Source organism: Dermacentor silvarum, chromosome 3 (genome assembly GCF_013339745.2).
Source record: "Dermacentor silvarum isolate Dsil-2018 chromosome 3, BIME_Dsil_1.4, whole genome shotgun sequence".
Classification (NCBI taxonomy): Eukaryota; Metazoa; Arthropoda; class Arachnida; order Ixodida; family Ixodidae; genus Dermacentor; species Dermacentor silvarum.
Genome location: NC_051156.1, coordinates 174,830,991 through 174,855,532, shown reverse-complemented (window position 1 = coordinate 174,855,532; position 24,542 = coordinate 174,830,991). Strand labels below are relative to the sequence as shown.

The window sequence follows — 24,542 nt, the reverse complement described above, 5'->3', positions numbered from 1 at the left end:
ACAGCAGCAGTGAATTGCGTTCGTCAGCTCGAGTTCTACAGCCACAAGGACTACCAGCAGAACAGACTGAACCGGCTCAACCAGTCGTCGAAAGGTTCACACGGAGTGGACGGCGCACAAGACCTCCGTTGCGAATGAACTTATGAACCGCAGCTCATTGTGGACCCATCCACTAGGGGGGGAGTATTGTAGCGCCACGAAACGGCGCTTCCGTAGGCAATGCCAAGAGTGCATGCGCGAGGACACGTCACTTTTCTTAAGAGCTTCGGGGTGAATAAAAGTTCAGTTGTTGTTTGGGATGCGTGTTGCCTGTACTCGCTTGGCTCAGCCATCACCGCGCGCATCAACTTGCGCGCATCACCAAGCGTGTGTGCGGAAGAAAACGTAGACAAATAATCTTTGTTACAACGAAAAACACACTTTTATTTCGTTAAATGCGAACACATATGTACATAAGAGAGAGTGAGAACAGAAAAATTATTGTTGTGAGCATTCGCCCTAAGTCGAATACGAGTCATCGTTTTCTTTAATGGCTTTTCAATGGTACAACCGAATACCGCTGTGCTCAATGAAGGAATTAGGTACCCAATCACAAACGCAGCCGAACAACAAAAGTACGGAGAAGGCACCCGAAGAAATGTTTCACTGTTGACTAAGACCACTTGTTCACATCGTGCTAAATAGACTCAAGCTGCCATCAATTTAAATTCAAGGTCGTGTTCCTGCATGAAACACGTTTGCCTGTGGCATACCTGACAATGATGAGGTCATTGATCGGTGATAATCTCGTAGTCCGACGACAAAGGACAAGAAGGTATTGCACACGTTCGGCAAGTGCTAACCAGGAAGTTTTTTTTTTTTTCAATCGTTCTACATCACGTCGTGATCAAAACCGCGAACGTATCCCCAAAAGACGTCATCTGCGCAACATACACGAGAAAAGAATGAAGCAGATTTAATGGAGCCTATGTCCAGCAGTCCGGGATTTAAAAAGAAAACAATGCTAGCAACAGTTATCTTTCTCTAAAGTCTAGACAGCGAAAGCATGCATCATAAGTATGCATAAGTTAAGTCTTCTTGTTGAGCCTATACTTCATCGACCCTGCGCGGTGAGACTACCACAAACATCGACGAAAAATAACGACTGCAGTGTGTGTTCTGGGTAAGCTAATTATCACAATACTTGCATATTTCAATCACGCACAAGCACTATAAAGTTAATCTCTGTGTGCCAGTTGCATTACGTTTAGTTGCTTGTTGCCACAGCAAGTTTTTTATAGGGCTGGCAACTACAAAAGAAAATTAATAAATTCGGTCGCGATCTGTTCTCTTGCCAGAAAAAAAAAACTCAAAATTATTTACGCGACTAAGTTGTCTTTGCGTTCTCTGCGAGATTGTTAAAATTCGTGTAGAATCGTCTGCTGATTCCCTTAAGCTGGCCTAAGCAAACCTAAAGCTGAGTTCACTGAAGGCAGAGCTAAAATAAGCCACGACGTGCATTGCTTGTCTTGGTCAAAGCATCCAGCTGCGATTTAAAGAGGAATGGGTTTTGCCCTGAGAAACCAGTGTAGTCTGTACGCTCGAGACGCGTTGTTCCTGCCATAAACAAATAGCTCCTTGCGTAATTGCTCGATGGAAGGACGAATGGCCTCATTTTGGTGCGACTGCAGGCTTTGGCCGAGAGTAGTACAATAGTAATACTTCAACGTGACTTACGGCGGCCGAATGAAATGTCATGGATGCAGAGTGCGTACGCGTGAAATGATGTAAAATCGTGATGCTGTTTTATATAAAGTAAAGCTTGTGGCACGAACAAAAGAGAAAGGAAGAAGAAAACGTAACGAAAACCAGTAACGAAGTGTATACTATACAAACAGTGACCGCATACTGCCTCGACCTAATGATATTTCCTTTTTTTTTCTTTATAAATGACGTCTCATTGCAAGGAACATAATTGTATTTGCGTACACTGGTTGATTGCCCGAGACGGCTTTCAGTTGTGGCCATGTGTCGATATCATGTCTTGTTTTATAAAAATGTGGCAAAAAAAAATGTCTTTCTGTCTATATAAAAGACCGGAGTGCTTTCAAAACTACTTTCGCTAACGCAATCAACGGAGCAAAGCGACTTCTACAGCGAAAAAAAAAAAAAAAAAGCCAACAGAGCTTGCGAGTGTCACATGTGTTATGTACAGCCCCAAAATAACACCATTGAACAGTGAAGCAAACAGCGCACGACAAGTTTGCACGCCGCAAGCCAGGCGCACAGGAGAAAAGACCGAACAACGGCTTTCGGGGCCAGGGGAGAACACTTTTCACGTGATAACACATCGAACTCCGGCGTATTGTATGACATACCTGGACAGTAGTGGGTAATGCTTTCTTCTTTTTTTTTTTTTTTTTGTATTGCTGAATCTTGTTTCTACAATATAGAAATAACAAAAAAAAAAATCTGTTTTACTTTTTGTAGCTGCGTACAAGAATCATACCTCACACTTTTTTGGGACTTTCTAAGCGCTATAGAATAAAATATAATAAACGGGTACATCCTATTATGAAAGCTGGGCTCTAAGTTCACAAAAATGGCCGAATGAGTGGAGCCCATGGACGCGTTATTAGATGCATAAATGAATAAAAACATCGTATGTCACATCACAGTTGCCCATGAATCAATATAGACGTATCGTGCCTCTCTGTCTTCCGGCGTATTTTTGCTTGGCTTTAACACACAACAGATTTCCTAGACCGGTTTTGTAAGTGTAGCTTCTTACGAGAAATCATCTGTGCGCGAAAGAGGCGAAACAAGCAAACTGTGACGTCATAATGTGTTGGAAGAGTCGGTGATTTCAGATTGGCTATCCTTGATGTAAAAATCTTGTTATGGAAGATTGTACAATCATTTAGTGCTTAAAGAAATACAATCCTGCTATTTTAGAAGGAGGAATGCACTATTCGCTTGAAACTGGAATACTTGTGGTCACGCCAGATGCAGTATACATACTATGTAAACGTATGTCTGAGTGAACTGAGATATGAGAAATGTGCCGGAACGGAAGCGCGATGAAAACGGTAACACAATGGTGTTCTGGTAATTGCTAGAATTAACTTATATGGTCATTGACTTTCCTTTGCGTTATGGTCCTCTGACAACAGCAGGTGAAAAAATACAATTATTAGTGGATCAGAGACACCACACTGACTCTACGACCACTCATTAAAGTCTGTTTCTCTTGATTTTTGTAATTCCATACACGCCACTCTAGTCATCTGCGAGCTGTTGAAAGCGCTGTTGGGCTTTTACGCCTGTAGCCCGAATTTTACTTTCCTGGATAGGTTCGCTGACCCTTTGCGATCGTAATATCGAGACTCCAAATAAGCTGGTGGGTTTCGGTGGTAGGAATGTTGCCCAGTGACTTCGGAAGTCGTGGGAAGGGTATAGGTATACGAGCAGACTATCATCCTTTAGACTTCGAACTGCCACTACAGGTGGGATGTAGTGCAATGGAGTACATGTGTATCGTTTCTGTCAAAGGAAACCTAGGTAGATGCTTCTCTCAGTTTGCACCTTCCCCCCGTCGCTACACTCCTAAATCCCCGAGTTAACGAGTACGTAAAACCCTTCTGACGCTTCTAGCGTTTAAAGCCCTTCCATCAAAGTGTTACGGCCACTTCAACCTCTGTGGAGGGGCTTTACTAGCGTTGTCCTACGCTGTTTGCTTCGCTGTGTGCACGTCCCCCGCCAACAGTCTGGCTGGCATTCCGCCGCATTCGTCAGTTCAATAAAGCACCGCTCAAAGCTCAGGCACTTTCACGACCAGGATTCCGAAGAACAGAAGGAGCAACGTGGGGACCAGTGTGGATGCCGCAGCCGCAGGGTCCGCCGTTGGGTCCGCCGTTGGGTCTTGCAGCTTGACAGCATACACGACTGCCCCTGGAGACGGCTGCAGCTTGAGCGGCGCCGGCTCACCGTATGTCCACTGTTTGACCATGGCGGGAGCAGTCGGCTTCTTCGACGAAGAAGACGACGATCCGTGATTCTTGCACGTCGTCGGCCAGGCGCGGCTTGTCACCTCCTGGCCGCTCCTGTTGAAGCGAAGGCAATGTGCAAGCGTTACACATGTCTGCATGTTTTCATCTGTACCGACTCGGCAGCGCTATACAAACATGTGTCGCCAAGCCCTACATGAGTCAATGAACAATGCTTGCATGAGGGACTAAGGCGTTCATGCCTTACCGGGAAAGCAATAGACGTCAGGCAAAATATATTTAGTAGAGTGGACTTCTAGTACAAATTATATATTACAGAATGCGACACTGCATTACTATTTGCCGAATGCCGAAACACCGTAGGGGTAAACGTGAGCAGCAGCGCTTCTGGCGCCATCACGTAACGATCATGTAAGTTGAGTTGGTGCCACCATGTGAGCTGAGCCTTAGCACATGAAATTATGAATACAATGAAGCGCCACGAGTTACTTAGTGACAGCGTAGAAGCGACGGCAGCAACACAATAGCTAATGTATAAAGGCTCCCCCCCCCCCACCCCCCTCGACGAGGACAGCACGCTATACAAGAGCACTTCTGGCGTTTTGTGGTGGAAAAAAAGTCCCACAACATGTATTTACCAGCGCTGCTGCTTCCATCTACTGAAAAGTGTTCCAGTATTCTGTAGGCTGGGCAATATGTGTACAGAATGGCTAAAACTCTTCGTATATTATAGCACGTAGGTCCTCTGACATGTGTCCGAACTTCGCCGTTGTCCCGAATCGCGAAGCCCGCGAGACACCACGGCTATCAAATTCCTGATCCTCTCACCTGTTCAGGACCAGCTGGAAGCATGCGCCCTCGAGGGAGAGCTTTTCGTCGCCTAGGCTCACAGCCAAGGAGCGAGGTTTGGTCAGATCCAACTTGGCCTCGAAGTTAGACCACGAATCAGGAAGCATCATCGAGACGCCGTTATCGCCAAGCACGACAGCGTTGCGTCCGAGTAGGGACGCCTTTCGGCAGCTTCCGGTATTGTTCTTCTCCGCGCTCCAGCCAACGTCGGTGCTCTCTTGCTTGGCGCCTTCACCGCCCTCTTGAGCTACGGCCTCTTCCAGAAGGTTCTCGAGCTGGTGCTCTTGAGGCAGGTCGTAGACGATGCGTGCCGATGGCCGGGCCTTACGGAGAATGTGCAGAGCGCTGGCGTTTGGTGCCTCTCCGTCCGCAGACCAGACGACGAGCGTGGCGTTGGGCATCACGTCAAGCAGCCACGAGAGCTGCGCCAAGGACGCTTCCACCATGGACGCCCGGACCTTGAAGGCCACGCGCGAGAGGAAGGGGTAGCCGCAGCTCACAAGCCGCACCATGGATTCCACCTGCGTTTGACGGGGTCAAATTGTTTATAAACTGCTGGCTCCTAATATGAGTTAAAACAATAAGAGAAATTATGGAACAGTATTTTAAGTAATGTCCGTAAGAAGCCAACAGATAAGGAGGCCCAGGAAGCAAGAGAGAAATGGCGCGTTTTTAAAGAAGAAACCAAACACCACAAGAGTCTAACTCGGCTTCTGATCCGTCTTCCGTCAGTCACAAGCATCCACACATTTTTCACACACTGTATCACAGCAACACATAATGATGTGTTGCTGTCAGCCCTATGTCAGTGCCTGAAATTCGCAGTCATATTGGGGAGCAACGAGTAGGTTTTCAATAACATTTCACAGACCGGTGAATTTGGCTAGTATGTGTCCGTTCATTCTTCTTGCGGCTATATACAACACACACTAAAGGTGACGAGAGGAACATTGTTTCCTTTCGTCGGCTTGTGTTTTCCTTCCTAGCCGGTGTTCCCCTTGTTCGCGTCAGTGTGCTGTACAAAGCGCTAGAATAATGAAAGCGTGTGTTCCCCTGTCTCAGGTACATTGCGCATATCACAGTATGGCGACTGTGAGCGTTGAATGCGGTGCATATGACTGTCACATAAAGGCAACACCTAGTCTCAGCCTGTTCAGGAGGCTCGCATGAATACGTTAGATGCCACACAAATTCCTAAATTTCCTATGGGGATTAAGCCTACAAAATTTTGGTGGCACATAAATTGGAATCTGCGTGACGCAATGCTTTCGGGAAGTGGTTTATTAAAGGCTATACAATGAAATGCGATTTTCTTCCTACGTAACGTGTGATGTGATGCGACGTTCCTGTTTATGCATTGCGCAAGCGACACCTTTAGTGTCATGCAATGATTATGCAATACACCGTTTTCAAGTGATGCCGAAACGCTAACATCAAATCAGGCAGATATGAAACATTCATGCAGCGATGTCCCGAACACGAAGACGATGTATGATGCTTAGTGAGTGATGAATAGTGAGGAGAGGCGTACGCCAACAGATGGAGGACAGTCTCTATACCCTTAATATTTCTATACCTATTGCGTCACAGTGGAAAATACCCGAATGAGGGATTGGAGAAGAATTGGCGTATAGCCAGAGGCACGGTGGCCAGGGGCACATAACCTGTGGTCCCATAATGAGGTAGCCCAAATATAAGAAATTGCAGAAATTCAGAGCATCCTTGAATGTTATGAGCTATTAAAGCGAAGCTCTCTATGTCTCACTGATTCGTCCGTGAGCACCGAAAACGCACTGCAGGAAAGCCAACTTACCCAATGGAACTATCTGCGCACACAACAGGACAACGGCACATGACATACGTATCGTAAAACACTACAGTTTACATTTGCAGTTGTACCGATAAGAACAATGGGAACTGCAACGCCACCGTACCCAGACGAACTGTATATATCTGCATTGCATTTCGCGCGTCACGCAATGCATTCCCGGCCGTCACCATCGGTAGGCCGCGGGTGCAGCGCACGGCAGAAGGAGCTGCCGTACGCGAACTTATAGTGCGAGCGCGATCGTGCCCGTAAGGCCGATACCGTGTATCGGCAACGGCAGAGCCTCTGCACAGCGATCACAAGGCAATACTGTTCAAGTGTAGAGTCGACCGTGAAAGTGTGTGTGCGTGTATTCAACGGCTACAGGATCTAAAATAAAGGCTATGCAACTTAACGAAATGTATCTTCATTCAACTTCAACGTTCAAAAAATACAATCCTAAACAAGCAATCAAATCACATATTGATCGCATCGGTCGCTCAGCATTTCTTGGGTTCACTGCGTGATCGTTGGCTTCGGACTTTAACTTTGATTCAGTTTGCATGGGAGAAAGCTTCGCGTTCAACCATCTTTCTTGAAGAAAGGGGCTTTTATTTTTTTGATTGAGAGGCCTATATCTATGACCGGCATTATATGTACAGGTTACATGTGACGACTCATTACTTGACTACGGAGGACAGAAGTGCGCTCACCGGCAACATTCTGTCGGTCGACATCCAGTGCCATAAAGCTAAGTGCCATAATCTAGGCCCCCTGTATACACAGAACGAGAAACACCAACCATCAATAGTTGGCGAAGTGCTAAAGAAATTAAATAAATAAAGACAGCAAACATCTCAACTATGAGAGGAACCTGTCTTCACCAGACTAATGGCATTTAATCAGAAACTGCGCTTACCTGGCCCCAAGAATATGCGCCTTTGGGTTTGGTGTTCCAACCCAGGGAGATGATGGCGAAAGGATGGAACGGCGAGCTCTGGCGCATGAACGAGTTCGCTTCCACAGGCGGCTTGCCCGCCGAACCGGCGAGAACGTCTGCGTGAATCCACAGGTCGAGCAGGTTCTGCAAAACACGAAGAAGAGGACGCATGATGCTGCTGAAATAATCTCCGCACCATTCACACTAAAAAGATCACAACCGAAACATAGAGGGAGGTGAATGGCCAGGAATCTTTAATAGACTTCGTTCATTTGGTTAAGCTGCACTTGAAAAACGGTATGGAGGAACGAAAGAGAAGGAGACAAAAAAAAAAAAGCGTTCAGATTGATTACGTGCGCCGTGCAATGTCTACAGTGTCTACGGTGGGACAAGCAAGTTCGTTGCTTTCAGGCACTATATAACACTAGATTGATATTATGATGAGTTTCATTACTATACCCCGCCATAAAGGATACCGGTAGGTTGTAGTCCTTAACGGGCTGGAAGACAACTATGGTAAGAAGAATCTTTTTGCTATTTATTCTTTCAATTTCTTCGTTTTATTTTTGCCACGACAAACTGACTTAAGCTTTTAAATGAACAGTGAGAAAAGCGAAGTAGTCTACGATAACAGCATGGTTGATGATATATGCATCGCGCCAGTTTCCCTCTAATAATTCGGTGGAAAGATCCTCGGCCTTCCCCTCAAGGTTGTCTTGAAACCAAGCGCAGCGCGAATAGCGGGAAAGCGGAGAGAAGTACATGCATCATGGCCCCTGCTGGGCAAATGCACGTGCGCTCTGAACATGGTAAAACCAGTTCATTGGCAGCAAGCTCATATTTAGGTTCGCTTACATGAATCTGTACCGAGCGGGTGCTGTCAGAAGTTGATTTTAGCAGACATTAGAGCCGACAGCGTTTCAGTTAATGGGCCGAGATTGCAGAGACAGCGTGATTCGAGACAATGCACATATCGTGCGCACAACTGTCTCGTTCCTTTTGCTGACCGCCCACCGCCGGCCCGATGTGGTCGGGCCTATATATATGGTATGCCCCCGTGCTTGCAGAGGCCCCATGCGCCGGGCGATGCTTTTCCTCATATAGGTTATTTCAACTTTGAAACAGACTAGTCGACCCCAGAAGGTCGACGCTGGTTAGCGCTACAGGAACAACGAAAGTAACTACAAAGAGGTGTGCAAAAGTACGTGATTGGCGGTTGCTCCAGTCGGTGCTCCTAGCGAAATCACTTTATTGAAGAGACGAGTTGTAACAACAAGTGACCCAGCTATGAGCATTTGGAATTTCGCTCGTGCCTCGCCGCAGCTTCGCAGATGCGTGTGTTCAGACAGGCGTGAAGTAGTCTATAGGCGCAAAGCACTTGTTTCCTCAACTTAACGCTCCATCAGATGTTGGCTGACGATTTGAACTGTCGTTGTTATGCCTCGATAGCACAGCTCCGAGCTTAAATAAAGTATGAATATATGGACATGGTTATTTATCAGGGACATTGATGCCAGAATATCACCTATAGAAGATTTTGTGCGCCCTTCATTGGCCCTACCGGGAGCGTCTTCTGCAAGGGACTGCAACAACGAAGCGTTTCGTGGAGGACCCAGACCCGAGCGTCGCGGCATTTAGAAACCACAACCTTGCGCGCAAGGCGTTTGTACGTTAGAACACAGCCCTTGACTCCAGCGCGCACATCGAGCGAGTTTTCAGGCGGAAGATGACGAACTAAGATTTTGAAAAGTAAATTGTAAATGAAAATAAAGTGAAGGACTGCAGAGGACTCACTGAAGAACACGCTATACCGGTTCTATTCACAGTATTTGTGAAATGTTAATAAGGGATGGAAGGAAAGTAGCGTAAAAGTAATTGATCACATTTTAGTAGTTTTTTACAGTTATTTTCATGGTCGGTTACTTTTTTAAACATCTGTAGCGTGTACAAGCCTGGTCGTAAAGAAGGATGCGGTGTTCATAACGTCATACATGAGCGGGCCATATATACAAAATAATTTCTGCAACTTTTCCCCCTCGAAGTATATAATATATAAAGAACTCTTCGCAAACCTATGCGTCTTTGCAGAATGAATGAGCCAAGACCAGCATTACAGCCACACTTTCTTGACACCGTGCACTCAACCCGCCCTCTTGAAACTATACTGAATTATCGCGACAGGCGCTGCCCACGTGATCTCTCCTCCACCACTGAGCTTACATCGTTCCACTTAAAGGGTTTATTAAATATTTCCGATCTTAAATGCAAATTCATTGCTAACGTGTGCTTGTACAGAGATCAAACTATCTGAGAAAAGTTTCTGTTGTAATTCGTTATTGCCTCTGCATACGACAGTTCTCATATTATTTTCACGCTTTGTCAAGGCCCTTTATAGTGACCCCCGAGACGCTTTGTTAAATTTCCGTGCGTCCCGTAATTGATACACGTACTTGTGCGGATCAATATATAGTGTGCACAAGTGTCCAATGTTCTTCGTGTTCATCGAAAGTTTCCTTCTTACCCAGGTTTCAGTTATAATGTGCCTATTGTTTTAGCCAAGTGAAACGCACGCGCTCGCAGTCGCAAGGGCCTTTATTTATAGGTGATCTTTGACAGTGATGCCAAAAAATTGTTATCCTTTGACGCTGCACACATATAGAAACATGCCCTGTAAAAAAAAAAAAAAAAAAAAAAAAAAAGTGGAGGTGCGGGGTATCGATCCCCGTACCTCTCGCATGCTAAGCGAGCGCTCTACCATCTGAGCTACACCCCCGACGGCTTCAGCGGCGTAAATATAATGGGTGTACCCTGTGGCTTCCTTTTTTTTTTTGTGCTACGTTGTGGAGAAATATTTGTTTACGGTTTCAATTTACTGCTTCCTATGGTCAAATGAATATTCCAATCCAATATTAATGACGTCTAAGACTACCCTAGATCTAGTGTCTTTTTCAGACAGGCCGCGAAACACGATCGATAACTGTGGAAAATGTGCCTACACTGCCTTCGCACGAAACATAGGCCAATCAGCGGTTGTCCGAAGGCTTGAAGTTCCATCAGTTACCGTCTACTCCTCTTTTTCTGCTTTTGATGAGCCCTAAAGTATATTTGGCTGTGTTTATTTTGCGCATTTTCTCCGTTTACGCAACTGCGGCCTGGTTCTCGTCGCTGTTGTCGCCCCCGACTGCTAGCCCGGCGAATTTGTTTCGGGCGTTGCTCGTGCCACGTCTGTTTCTTCTTTTAGACGCAAGTCTAGGCAATCCCCAATGTCGAACGCATTTGAAACGTTGCCCGAACGTGCAACTAAAAGAGAAGGAAGCCTCCGACAACGGTAACTGCCATTCCTTTCTCTTTTCCTCTCTCGACGTCGCGAAGAACATGTCAACATTGGACCTCGTCGGAAACGCCGATAGCTCAGAAAGCGACGATGACGACTACGTCCCATCGGCTGAAGAGAGCGACGGGGACGCATCCGACTGTGACGCGGAGAGCGACGTTGAAGAGCGACCTGTCGCCACGACTGGCCGGATGCTGCGGAAGGGGAAGGTAACGCCGCGTCTGAAAGTCAAAAGAAGCATCCGCTGCGACGGAAAAGACCCAGCACAGGGAAGTGTTCACAACGTGCCGAGCGCTAAAGACGACGCGAAGGAACAGGACGAGAGCACTCTCGCTGCCCAAAAGGACAAAGCGAAAGACGACCTTCTCTGGTCCGACTTCTTGAGAGACGCCGACAGCGTAACCAAGAAACGGGCGGCCGTTCCCGATCCGGGCGAAGCGTCTACTTCCGCCGCTACTTCACAAGTCGCCGCTGTTCCAGAGAAAAAGGTTCGGATTACTCAGCTGCTGGAGTTTGCGGGGGAAGTCGTCGAGGTTGACAAGGAAGTGGCAGCAGACTCGAAAGAAACGCGCTTGCTCGAAAAACAGGAAGGAGAACCCAAGTCAACTGCACTCGCTAGCAAGAAGCCGGGCGGAGTCGCAAGTGTCTTAGGTCGGCTAATGAACAAGAAGCAAAAGATTAGCACGCTGGAGAAATCCAAGCTCGACTGGGATAGCTACAAGCGGAGCGAGGGCATTGCGGAAGACCTGCGGACCCATAATAGAGGCAAAGACGGCTATCTGGAAAGACAAGCGTTCCTACAGCGCACTGACGAGCGGCAGTTCGAAGTTGAAAAGGACTGAGGGCCAAGAACAGATCGACGCACCGCACCTGAGTGACCGTTGCAGCCGCGTTTTTGTGTTCCTGTTTGCGAATTGCACTCACATTGTAAAGGATTTAGAAAGAAGCTTGAGCTGCGTTCGGAGGCACATTTCGCACGTTGTGAATACTCAAAGAAGCAATAAAAGAGGCATCTTTCAGGATGGTCTGAATCGTGTTCACATTTCAGCAGCTGTGTTTAAAAGTCTCAAGCATTTGTTAATTGGCGTAAAGACTAAACTTTACCATGACCTTGTTTTCAGAGTTATTGCCATCGCATTCCTTCCTGTGGAAGTGTCGCACTTAAAAGAAAATAACAAGAGCCTTCATTGGAAGACACTCAGATTACTTTCCCACTTGATAAGTATTTTAGAAAGAGAAATGCATGTTCTTCCACACGCTGCGTCTCGACTTTTCACGCATAGTGTACGAGCCGAACTCGGAGCATCCTAATTAGTATTTGAGCACTGATTGCAGCTCATATAGCGTAGGCTTTGCGCTGCTGAACTCGAGTTGGCGAATTTGATCCTGCAGGCTGCGGCGGTCGAAACTTCGATGGGGCGAAATGCAGAAAAAAAAAGCGCTCGTCCAGGTGATAAAATTTATTCTGGAGTCCCCATTAGCGTGCCTCATAATGATATTGTTGTTTGGACACGTAAAACCAAAGAATTCAATTTTTTTAATCTATCAAGGCCATCAAACTGAACTTTCATTCATAGAAGACCACCCGACGCGCCAATTCTGATCACTTTTTGTCCAACAAACTATATGAAAAGCGTACATAAATTTCCCTTGACCAGTAATGTCGTGCTCCAAGCATGGCCCGTAGCGTACATCTCGATGCTCAAGGAGTGATCCTGACCTACCTGGAAGGTCTGTAGACAGTGAATGGCTAAGAACATAATCCTACATTGGCAGATCAATAAGTAAACCCTGCACATCTCTCGCAACATTTTAGTCAAATCCACTTAGGAGCTGCTTTCCATCTCATGTCGTACATAAGATGGTGAGAAATAATTTAAAAATGAAATTGTGAGAAACTTTAGGGCAGCTGTAATTTACCTGGCAAACTATGCAGCGGTAACGTCTGTCAAGATCGGCTATGCGTCTGCCATTTGTTGACGATTTGTTGTGAATCTGAAAGAAGTTCATTATAGCCGTTTCCACTAAGGAAAGGAGGAAGTGAACATGATGGAGGAAAAAGTACTATGACCAATCAACAACCGCGTGTTGAATCCTGAGGATTCACGAGCTAGTCAGTCGGTTCAGTGGCAGCGAAAAAGCCTACGCTGATGATAAGGGTAGTAATACGTGGTGACTGAACTACAAAGAAAGTGGCACTGCAAGGCGTTTGACAAGCATTTACAATGTATGCATAATTGCCGCCATCTTCTGTAGCTGACGTGTTCGTGAGTCCTCGTGTCATCATCCTCAGCGTAGTCGGAATGGTCTAATGCAGGGTCAAGTCAGCGTTAATGTTGGTGAAGGGCTTTCCCAAAGATCATTCGCTCTTGTTTTGCGCTAATCAACCGCCGCGTTTGGCTGCGTTTTCCCATCTTGGTATAAATCACACTCTCTACGTGAAGGCGAGTCTTGGTATTTCCCTCTTTTTTTGGTAAGGTGAAGGAATTTCAACAAAACACCAGGTGGTATGGAGGGGGGGGGGGGGGTGTAGGGGAGGGGGCTTCGCGCACACACCTAAGACTCATTGTCCTCCTCTGCACTGCTCGACGACGGTATATTCGCAGTCACGCCTGTAGCCTTCGTAGGGATTGCGACTCCGACAGAAGAAGAAGAAGAACGTAAACTTTATTATCAAATCGATAAGATTTGAGTCCGGCGTATTTTTAGTGGGTCTGGGCACGCGCCGCGGACGCGGTTCCGAGACCTTGTCTCGAAGCGGCTTCCTCGGCTCGCTGGACGGCCCAGAGCTGTACTGTCAGGTCCGAGCTGAGCAGTGAGCTGTGATACTTTAGTGCAGCAACACCTTTAGGCTACCTGCACTTCACCAGTCGGTCCCACTTAATGTGTCATCGACAGCGTCAGCACCTCTGCCCCTCCTTCTAGCGTCATTGATCACGTGTCCCGGCTGTCAATATGCCACAACTGTGCGTCTCCATTCATATCGCCACTGCCACGTGTGTGGCCAACGACACGCTGACAAGTTCGAAATCGCATCCGCTGTAGCGCCCGCAACTCGGGGCGTGTTCCACGCGTGGCTTCTTCACGCCCACATGCACAAGTCATTGCCACGGCACCACGGCCCTTGCTCCTCGGCCGTTATTCAACGGAGCCGGGGCATTGAACCTAGAGACTGACTTCCTCGCGGCCGTGGCATGCACAAACCGACGGCGGGTGTGGAGAGGGGGACGACGCCACGACGCTTTTCCGCGAAAAGGAACACAAGGCTCTCCCACAAACGGAATGTAAACAAAGCCCGCGCCCTACTGGCTCTGAGAAGATGAACGCGCGCGGCGTCTCTTCCGGCAAGAACGGGACCGTGGCCAGAAGGGCGCGTAGCAAAACGGGCGATGCGTGTAGCTCTTTGGGCTGTTCGTCTACAAACAGCGCCAGAGTCTACAATTGCGTGCAGCACTGCAGAGCATGATGCGAATCCCCAGCCTAACGTGTCATTCACAACTTCCCGTCCCTCTCCTACACGCCCTATCAGAATCCCGTGGGGCGCCCTGTGGGACAGCTTGGATGCGTAGTGAGGCATCCATTTCAATAAACGCTTCAACAACAGCGACCACTATAAGTGATCGAATGAGATGAACCGTGTTAATGCGGGGCTTGCTAAGTAAATCTTTCAGAGAAGGATCAGAAGGATTTCAGAGCAGCCCGCCGTTGCCCCGGCTGCTGGGGCCGCCGGGGAGCTTCTCCGTCGGCGTCGCCGCCGCTGGGAGGCGGCCCTGAAAAGTTCGGAGCTGGAAGACCAGCTCTGGGCCGTCCGGCAAGCCGAAGATGCCGCCCGAGTCCAAGGACTTCGAGCCGACACCTGAGGCCACTAAAAGCAAATTAAGTGCCGGCTCTTTCAAAAAAGTTTATTTCTTTTTCTTCAGAGAATGCTCATCCGAATGTTTATCAGGTGTTCGTCACCTAATCCAACAGCTGCTGCCATGATTAGGAGGTACTCATAAAGTCTAATAAAGGAGAGATGCCACTGCTGCGGAATTGACATGAACGCACGATGGAGGACTGGCCAACAAACGGGTGGAACGAGGAACACTAGACCAGCGAGTACATATAATAAAGGAGAATGCCTAAGTTCTGCCCCCATCTTCAATTGTACATCGGGTCAACTGTTTCCTTTTTAATTATTCAGCTATATTTCTTTAGCCTACAAACAGAAATAAAATATCACACTTTTCTTTGAATAAACAAAAAAAAAATATCACAAGTAATGTCCGCTAAGGCAAATCCGATAGGTGTCACCCGAGTTTTAGCGTGACAGAGGAGAGCGTTATCCTATAGTCTAACCTCAGCGATTGAATTATGCGGCATAGCTGCTCGAGAGCTGGTCACCCCAAACCCAATGGTTTGTTTATATATCGTGACACAGACCCAACCTGTAACACCTAAAACGTACTTGTTCTCTTCTGTGCTGATTTTTCTCCGTTGAAAGAAACGTTACTGGACGAAGGTGGGAACATGGATAGGACACAAGCTACTGCTGGTTCAACGGGCTTTTCTGTTGTTCAAGTATTTGAAAAAGCCGAAGCGCCAGGTAAAACAGCGCTGCAGATATTTGAAGAGTCTGGTTAACCTCCCTGCCTTTCCTTCCTCCCTTCTCTCCCTCTCTGAAGAGATGGAGCTATGTCTCTCGCTTCCTGTGTGGGCTTTTGATTGCTCTTTTTTTTTTTTTTGCCCCATCACATTTGCATTTCCTGCTGCCAGTGAACACCTACGCCTGCTCCACATCCCCCGAGTCTTTGGCTTATCGCCTCATTTACGCGCGACTTCTCTATCCTCCGGGCGGAACTGAACGTGCTCTCCCGCACATCTGGAGAGCCTCCGTGACCTTTGTAGCGAAACGAAAGCGCAACTTAGCGGGAACTTCGAGGGCGACTGCCCTTACGGATGACGCAATTGCTTGTACGAGATTTTAAGAAGATTCATGGCGGAAATAATTCTTATCTAGGCTCTGTGCGGTGCAGCTACGAACATATGGGCGCGCCTCCAAGTAAAAATAAATAAATAAATAAATAAAATAAAGAAGGTCGGCACCAGGGCAGTGCCCAAAATGCCTTGCTATAAATAAAGGGAGCCTAGGGGCTCGATTTCTTGTTGGTTACAAAACAAACGCATAAAGCCAGTCGACAAAGAAGTCAAGGAAAACATGGGAGGAAATGAACTTCTTTTAATTTAAATGTAGATACAATAAGGAAAATGGAAATGAAAGTGGACGATAATACAATTAGCCGCCGGTAGGAACCGGACCCACATCTTCCCAATTACGCTTGGGGGGGGGGGGGGGGGGAGCTCTATCATTTGAGTTGTTTTAGTGATGCTGTCTCTTGTGAAGACTCGGGGATTTCGTAAGGTATATATGAAAACTCTGCTTTTCTGAGATTACATTCGCTGGCAACTAACACAGTCGTACATACATCCATATGCACCACGCGATAACGACTAAGTTCGTGATGATAATCATAACAAAGACATTATAACGCGAATTACGACAAACCACGATGAAATAAGTAGCCAAGGACGTGCGCTATACTCCAGACACAGTTTATGCAATTGCGCTCTGCCTGACTACATCCAGGCTCGCAGACGGATACTCGTACCGGAACCATTTGATAGCCCTGAGCGAACCCGCATTGCCATGCCTCAATAGTTCCGTTCATCGAAAGTGAAGACTACAGCTATGGATGCTACGCTGTTCTTGGGCAAGCACATATACCTTGCGCCTTTCCGGCGTGCTTCGTGCGACACTGCGTCCTTGAGGCTTTTGGCACTTGTCGGCTTCGAAGTTCGTCAGCTTATAGCATAGGCGTGCGCCAAAGAGTTCAAAAGAAGCCTCACGTATGCATTTGCGCCTTCGCGTCACTCCCTGCCAGTGATCCTTACCGCTGCACAGAATTTACTGCGAGTCGGTAGAGCGGGTTGCCTTTGATGTACCGAAATATAAAGGGGTGGGAAGAGGTAAGTGGCTTCACTTTACAATGCATATATGTTATATAGAGCGCAAGCAGGCGGCGTCCGGTGATAACCACGCATCTGTGGAACTCCTAAAGGCCCCCTGCCTGATGCACTATTTCCGGCACAACGAGGCCGTCGAGCACTTTATAACAGTTCGCATAGTTGCTTGTATCCTTGCGAGTGAGTACGAATTGACGGCCGAAGAACAATTTGTCTGCCTGCTGTGGCTGGACTTGGGCCAAGCCTCAAGCGCAAGATACAGCCCTCAGTGGCGTGCTCTCCGTTTGATGCAATAGCGCTGCTCGAACCATGAAAGATCACGGCTCTTGATCTGGCTGCTTTCCAGCGCGAGCCACGCGCATTGTGTAATAGGACGCATTAACTTTGCCTTTCCTTCTTTTTTTCTTTTATTCGTAAGGAATTATCGTGTTTTGTTCGCGTACCTCCCAGCGTGCCTACAAACACGTACCTCCCAGCGTTGAAGCAATCAGGTGCAGCTGTGAAAGGAACGATTTAGGAGCGCAATAAGCATGACAGCGTTGCGATAGAACGCCCACCAGAAATATGGAATTCCTTCCTGGCGTCCCAATGACAAATGTATTAAGGGAGGTGCTGACATTATATCTTTTTTCCAGTTTGTTGAGAACATGCATATGGAATCTTTAACCCTGCAGTGTCAACAAGACACTATTGTTGGGCGTTACCGTTGTGTGCTTGTTGCTTGTGCATGTTGTGTGCGTGTGTATACTATGTATGAGTGTGTCCTTTCATGTTCATCCTTGTCACCTGGAGTAGCCTATTTGGCGGATGACCAGGCAAACATCTCCAGAACCCATTAGAGAATGTACCTCTGTCGCGCGACTGCACATCGTGTCGAAGTCATTGGCATGTCTGTCTAATATATCAAATGTCTCAGTATCAATGTTCTATATGTAACCAATGAACCAATGTACTTTCAGCGTCAAATGAAAGCCGAACAGCGGAGCGCGTGCCACAAGCATTAGAAACAGCATAGTGCGCGCCGTCCAGTCATCAGCGCAGACAGGCCCACACATCCGGTTTGGTAGCACAGCGCCACCCCACTGAAGTGCGATTTTTTTTTTTTTGCCTGTGTTCCCACTCGGATTTTTGAAAGGAAGAAAAAAAAAGAAAACAGAAGCGAAAATTCTGCAACATTCAGAAGCGCAGGTTTCGCTTCTGTTTTCTTTTTTTTATGTTGCAGAATTTTCGCTTCTGTTTTCTTTTTTTTTCTTCCTTTCAAAAATCCGAGTGGGAACACAGGCAAAAAAAAAAAAAAAAATCGCACTTCAGTGGGGTGGCGCTGTGCTACCAAACCGGATGTGTGGGCCTGTCTGCGCTGATGACTGGACGGCGCGCACTATGCCTGTTTCTGATGCTTGTGGCACGCGCTCCGCTGTTCGGCTTTCATTTGACGCTGATAGTACATGTCAACGAACCAGCGTCACAGCATTGGTATAATTAACGCATGTGTCTTTGTAACTTCAATATCCAGCATTTTGAAGCTAGATCGTCGATAGTCAAAACTTCCTCATCGGCATTGATTAGCTCCTTTAATTCTCCGAGTGTCGTCACGTATAATAAACTGTACATGAGTTCCAATCTTATACGACCGCACTCTTTTTCCCGCGCCGCTGCAAACAGGATTCGCGCTTGCCAGCGCGGTATCTCCGAATCAGAACACATGGACGGTGGCGCGAACGAGCAGCAAATCCGTGTCAGAGCCCCAACTGAAGGGAGTGCGATTGTAGCAGCACACGTGTTAGCGCGCTACATAGTCGCTCGCACCAGACCTCCCCCCAACCAGCATCTAACGCTGGCAGGCGTGTCGTGACGGCTGCGAGACAGCGGCGGAGCGAGCGTATCGGCTTTCCCGCCTTCCGGCACGACAGCGCGCGCTGCTTTTTCAAACGTGCCGCGCGCCCGCCGACACTGACGTATCGCCGCACAGAGCCACCGCCCTTTGTAGTCGCAACAGTCGGCGTGCGCTTCGCGTTTGCAAACACGCCGTTCGGTTGAGACGGCGCGGCGCTTGTTATTGTGAGTCGCGAGGGTTGGCGGCATCGCAGGACGTCCTCTCGAAGAAGAGAGCCGCGGGTGCTCACAGGGCGCTTAGCCACAGCCACGACAGGAAAGAAGAAGATGATCACCGACGGCATCATGGCCTCGCCCTACACACATACACAGTGGTCTTGCGAGCTCGCCTCCCCCTTCCTGTAGCCTCACAGCGGATAAGGGGGGCAAACGCAACAGCCAAGCAGGCGCGAGTAATTAGTGTAGAAGAGCCCTTGTGGCGAGGGTATACAGCGTATAGAGGAGAGAGGTTGTGCAGTCGAATCTAAGAAAGGCTGTGCAGAGAGCGGTGGCGTGAAGGAGAGACGAAGAAGAACCGCGTGGCTAATTGCCCGACACGGCTGCCCCTTTGATGGCAATTGGAGAAGCAAGAAGCCCCATCGCGGCGGTGACTCGCCCACTTATGCCGTTTTATGCCGTATACGGCGGCGATGACGACAAGGCGCGCGGGGGACGCACAGCGCGCGCGGCGAAGTTTTGAAACATCGCGCGCGTGCGTGCGTGCGCTCTCTTGGGGGCCACATGCGCCGAAAAAGGGGCGGCAGTAAAAAGAGAAACAAGCGCGGCGTGGGGGCATGCTCTTCACCGTGGCCTCGATCGGCTACGGCCTGTGCTACGGCTGTGTCGACAGGGCGCGAGCGCGTCTTCAACGAACCTTTAACCCAGTTGCCCTGGCGACAACGCGGCCGTCCCGTGCTGCCTCGGGCCGCGTAGTCTTAAATACCTGCCAATTGCTCGTGCCCTTGGCGACGCCTGTTTAACGGCTGGGTCGCGGCTGAGGTGCGAGAAGTAGAACGGACTCTTACGCGTGGCTTGGTTGAGCCGAATACGCCTCGGAACGGCCGTCGCCTGATGAGGCAGACAGGAATGTATATATGAAAGTCAGTTCTTTAGCTTCTTTCCGATCACGCTTGCCTCCAGAAGCATGTCTAACTAGCCCGGTTCAGAACCGTGACGTATGTTGTCACCAAAAACCTCCTTGGTTCTATCTAATTGAGAAGCTTATGGCAACACTTTTTACTTGAGCATCAGTAAACAAACTGTTCCAAGTGATCGCACCTTGCATGCAAGGTGCTCAAGCGGCGATGTTTTCTGTGACTCGAGGTGTTCGCATGAGCCGCGTGCTATACTAATGTGGTGCACTCTGAATAGTGTCGAGCACTATTGCGGAACCGATGATGTTTCCTTGTTAGATGGTTTTCGAGGCTATTATATATCCCGAGTGTCCCAGCTGATAGTATGCAGCTGGAATTTCGCATGGTAGCCCGGGTAAACGTGATGAAAAGAAAATGTGCGGAATACATTTGCCCAACGTGAGCGGTAGGGGACTGTCGACAATCCTGTTTAATGTTTCTACCACGTTTCTCACGACGACGCACTCAAAGACCGAACGCCTCGGCACTGGTTCACAGCCATAGTGTGTAAAAAAAATAAAAAAACCTAAACAATAAAATAAAATAAAGCTGCTCGTGCTTCTTCAGCCAATAAGGCGAGATCTTAGGAAATAGGAATACATATTGTATATTTTAACGCGATAGCGTTTAGTGCCCCGTGTCGCAAAAAATCCGACGTCGGCAACCGGCGTGTGAACGCGGGTGGTCGAGAAAATCATCCGACCACATCGACCGCGCAGGCCATTTACGTGGTGCAAGGTTTTAGTGAACAAAAATTGCATTTCTCGCAGTGAAATCTGTCAGAAAATGGTAAAGTACGACTTTACCATTCGGCGTCGGATTCGCCGTCGGATTGTTTACCAATCGGCGTCGGATTGTCATTTGAATGTACGAGAAAACCTAATTCTGCTACGAGGAAACTCAAACACAAACCCCTTTTCAAGCATTTCTGTCAGACCTGCGCGCGTCGGGTCAATAGGAAACAATCAATAAAATAATAAAAAAGGTGCTATACCCTCCACATTTTAATATAAGACCACTTATATTGCCCCTGGAAAAACGTCTTTGCAGTAATGCATTTCAGTTTAAATGTGAAGCCGACTTTAAGGGGATCGGTGTAAGCTTGGTCTTTGTAAGCTGGCTTTCCCACGTTCAGTGTTGCAGTGAATGAAGCCTACTTGCCGTATGCGAACGATGCGATGGGAACGGGTCCCGATAGCGCTATCGCGTTCTACTTTAAAGGCAAGGCTTAAGTGTCCTCCAATTTTATTCCGCGCTCTGGGAACGACGGTTCCCTCTGAAACTAGCCGAAATTTGAAAGCAGAAAGCATTTCTCCAAAGTAAGGTAAAATTGAAATGAGTTTTGAACTGATCGGCAAAATGTTCCCTCCTAAACTGAACGCCTCTTCCCGATGGTACGAGTCAGCGCTTCCGGTGACGTTTTGATGATATAGTATGGTATCTTATGGCCCAATGTACCGATATGGTAAAATGGAAACGTTGGGTGAACGTGAATGGGAAAGTTGGCACCCACTTAAGTGCATGTACGGAAACATGACCTACGACTGCTCGGAAGCTTCGCAGTTGAAAAAATCGCCCTGGTCTTAGGGATCGAAACCTACACAACTTTTCAGCTTACATTCGCACTATACGTCAAGTGAGTTAAACAGAAGTTTAGCTGTATGGCGGCATGGGTAGCGAATTAATCGACAAACCGAAGCGCTGGAACATATGTTCGGCGGAAATCTTAAAAGTAAAAGTGGATGCCAGCGTTCCCTTAAACGTCTGCCTTGAGGATTTCTGTCAAGGCCATTTGGCTAATCGGTTGAAGACGAAGACTGTTGGGTCGTCGGTGCGCGAGTCAGCACAGTGTGCACCGCTACTTGATGCCGAGAATTTATCCTTCGAATCCTGCCAAGATTACTGCGCTAGCGAAGCCCCTGTTCCTCGCCATCCTTGGCATCGGCGTCATTCACTGCTGAGCTTTTGCCAAGGAAACTTACACTTTTACGCCCAGTCCTGCAAACAAATGCTTGCCATCAGGATCGTTTTAGAATAGTTGCGCTTGTAGTCTGACCGCTATTGCTACTGCGAGCTCATCATAACGGCGCACCGCTTACAACGAAGAAAGCTCGAAAGCAGAGATGGTCACAACTTGCGCTAGGAGGCTATGCATTTTTGCCATGTATAAATGCTTGCAAGCTAAGCATATCAATGCTGTGTCAGATAATAAAACGTATGGAGGTTCGCCAACGTATTACGAGTTAGCACAGCTGCACATAGGCTGATGGGTTAGTATGCGGTAGTTTGAGCAGAACTTAGTAAGGGTATTCCCTGAAAATTCCCGTGAGAAAGTGAACACTGCGCAATATATTTAACCTCCCTCTATGGAAATGCCTTAAACATTCGCAACCTTAGGAGAATAAGCAATAATTTCAACCATTTCGTACATACATAATATCTATCTAGTAAGTGAGGGCTGCTCAACACTGTACTTCAAGGCAAGATACAAAATTGCATTACTTGCAACGAAGAGCTATATAGTCCCCCTTTAGGGGCAAAGGGAAGCGCACTGACCTCGGTCAAGGCCACCATGAGCACTCCGAATGCCTGGGGCAGCACCTCGGTACTCCTCATGTTGAGCTTGAGCGTCACCCGCTTTGGCTTATCGGTGACCTGGTAGAGGAGCTCGTTGAGCGTCACGTCCCACAGGCGTCCCAGCGGCGGCTCGAGCACGGGGAGGCCACCGACGAGCACCACGTCGGCCTCCAGGAACACCGGCTGGTCGCCGCTAAGCGCTGCATTCAGCCGCTCACGCGTGTTGGTAGCGCGGGACCAGCGCGTGAACTTTGATGCCTGCGTCTGGTGAGCATCCTCGTGCTGGGGAGAGGCGGCGGTAGCCGCCGCGTCCGAGGGCGCACAGTCCAACACCGCGAGCAGGGACAGAGTGAACAGGAGTGCCGCGAGACGACGGCACATTATTCCGCGAAGACTGGAAGCAGTGGCCGTAACCACTGACACCGCCGCACTAGTTGGCGCCATGTCTTCTTCCTTGGTCCTTCGCGAAGCAGCAGCCGAAGAACACGACCCTTGTCCGCCGGGCCCCAGGCCTCTTCCGCGGAGACGCCACGAGACCCCCACTCTAGTCGGTCGGCTGGTGTGGGCCAAGGACGCCGGATGAAGTGCCAGGCGCTCTCGCTAGACCAGCTGTCTGTCTCTATACGTTCGTCGTCCCGATTCGAGAAAAGCGTCGACTCCCCCCCTTCTTGACGCGTCGTCTTCGTCGGTGGCAAGCGCAGCGAAAGGGGACGGGCGGTTATTTTAAATCCCCGCGCCGCTGCCGCTCAGCTGGTTGCCGCGCGTAAATATTGCCGTGAGAGGCAGGGCTCCCATCTACGCTCTTCTGTTCGGATGGCGTCCCGCCAGAACCGTGGGCGGCTCAGCGGAGAGAGGAGAAGCAAGGAGGAGGAGGAGGAGGACGACACTTGCGCCGTCGTCGTTGTTGCGTCGACGTTGCGTCGTCGTCGTCGGCTTCGAAGGCTTGTTCAGCTGCCGCGCGTCGGGACTCGTTGCTCTGAGAGCAACGTCGTACGCGCGTGAGTTTGCAAGAGCGCAGTCCGCTGAGAGAGAGAGAGAGTGGTCGTTGTACGTACGTACTATACGCTCGGAGCTTCCCGCCGAGTGCTCGCTCGGCCGGCCGACGTGGCTGCCGTTCTCCTCCTCATTTACCTCCTCAATTGCGCCGAAGGCTAGCCTAGGCCGCGCAACAGTTTCTCAGAGGAGGATGGGGCAATCTTAGCAATTCGCGGCCGCTCGATCTGCATGTTCCTCGACCCTCCCCCTCTTCTCCCTCCTCCCGGTCCTTCCTGTGGCGCGTGTTTACGCCTCGCGACCGAGCCCTCCCCGCGCAGGCAGGCCGGACCACGAAGTGAGCGCACGCGCGCGTGTCGGCGAGTTGAGGATGTGCCTTTAATGGTCGCCTAGGCTCTTCATGCATATGCGCGCCCGTTCTAGACGCAGGGTATCTGTGTGCGTGCTCGCGCGTTCGTGCTCACACCCTTTCGACCGCGTGCTCGCGCATGGTGACGTCATTGCGCAACGGTGTAATCTAATAGGCGAGGGTGCAGGGCCTATTAAGATTGCGCAATGGACTCTTTCACTGGAGATAAATTGGCGGCCGCGGTCCTGCGAGAAATGCGCCTCTGGTTTGCCTTGTTGATGCCCCGCAGAACGCGTGCGATGGAGCGTTGAGTGATGGCAAGGGCGCGCAGTGTCAACAATATGGCTTTCGTCGGTCCCATTACGGGAACGCGTGCCTTTAGCTCGTGATAAATGCTGTTTCGCCACCCTGCAGCTTGTGTGCGCATTCTGCGGGTCTGCGAAGGTGCGTTATGATGGAAAACGTTTGCTGTTAGCTTGGTTCCTCCGTCTGGCTTTCCTTTTCCTTGCTGAAACCCTCCAACTTTGAAGCACGAGGGTACTGTGCATCTTCCGAACGCAGTTTCTGGCCTCGCTCTGAAGCCTTTGTTGATGACATTCAGTTCAATTAACATAACAGCAGTTTCTGCAAAGACGTGATGACACTCAGTAGCTGTAATTCTGGAGTTATAGCAACGTACCAAGCGCAGTGCACGTGACC

At 48.8% G+C, this 24,542-nt stretch overlaps 2 protein-coding genes and 1 non-coding gene across 3 annotated transcripts; 1 reads left to right on the top strand and 2 right to left on the bottom strand.

Annotated features, from left to right (window-relative positions):
• Window positions 1-398: 398 nt before the first annotated feature.
• LOC119446122 (uncharacterized) lies at window positions 399-23,595 on the bottom strand. Its single transcript, XM_037710475.2, has 4 exons — window positions 22,481-23,595; window positions 7,562-7,726; window positions 4,815-5,356; window positions 399-4,082 (listed from the first exon to the last, which is right to left on the bottom strand). Exons 1-4 carry the CDS (start codon window positions 22,943-22,945, stop codon window positions 3,791-3,793), a joined length of 1,464 nt encoding a protein of 487 aa, XP_037566403.1. The 5' UTR covers window positions 22,946-23,595; the 3' UTR covers window positions 399-3,790.
• On the bottom strand, window positions 10,283-10,355 carry Trnaa-agc (transfer RNA alanine (anticodon AGC)). The gene has a single exon. It is a non-coding gene; the product is annotated as a tRNA-Ala (tRNA).
• On the top strand, window positions 10,758-12,055 carry LOC119446124 (craniofacial development protein 1). The gene has a single exon (XM_037710476.2). It carries the CDS (start codon window positions 10,958-10,960, stop codon window positions 11,756-11,758), a length of 801 nt encoding a protein of 266 aa, XP_037566404.2. The 5' UTR covers window positions 10,758-10,957; the 3' UTR covers window positions 11,759-12,055.
• Window positions 23,596-24,542: the final 947 nt, after the last annotated feature.

Coding starts and splice junctions, on each gene's coding strand:
- LOC119446122 (XM_037710475.2), bottom strand. CDS start 22,945: ATGGCGCCAACTAGTGCGGCGGTGTCAGTGGTTACGGCCACTGCTTCC. Junction 7,727..22,480: donor TCATGGTGGCCTTGACCGAG/GTCAGTGCGCTT, acceptor CGTGTTTTGCAG/AACCTGCTCGACCTGTGGAT. Junction 4,083..4,814: donor TTCCAGCTGGTCCTGAACAG/GTGAGAGGATCA, acceptor TCGCTTCAACAG/GAGCGGCCAGGAGGTGACAA.
- LOC119446124 (XM_037710476.2), top strand. CDS start 10,958: ATGTCAACATTGGACCTCGTCGGAAACGCCGATAGCTCAGAAAGCGAC.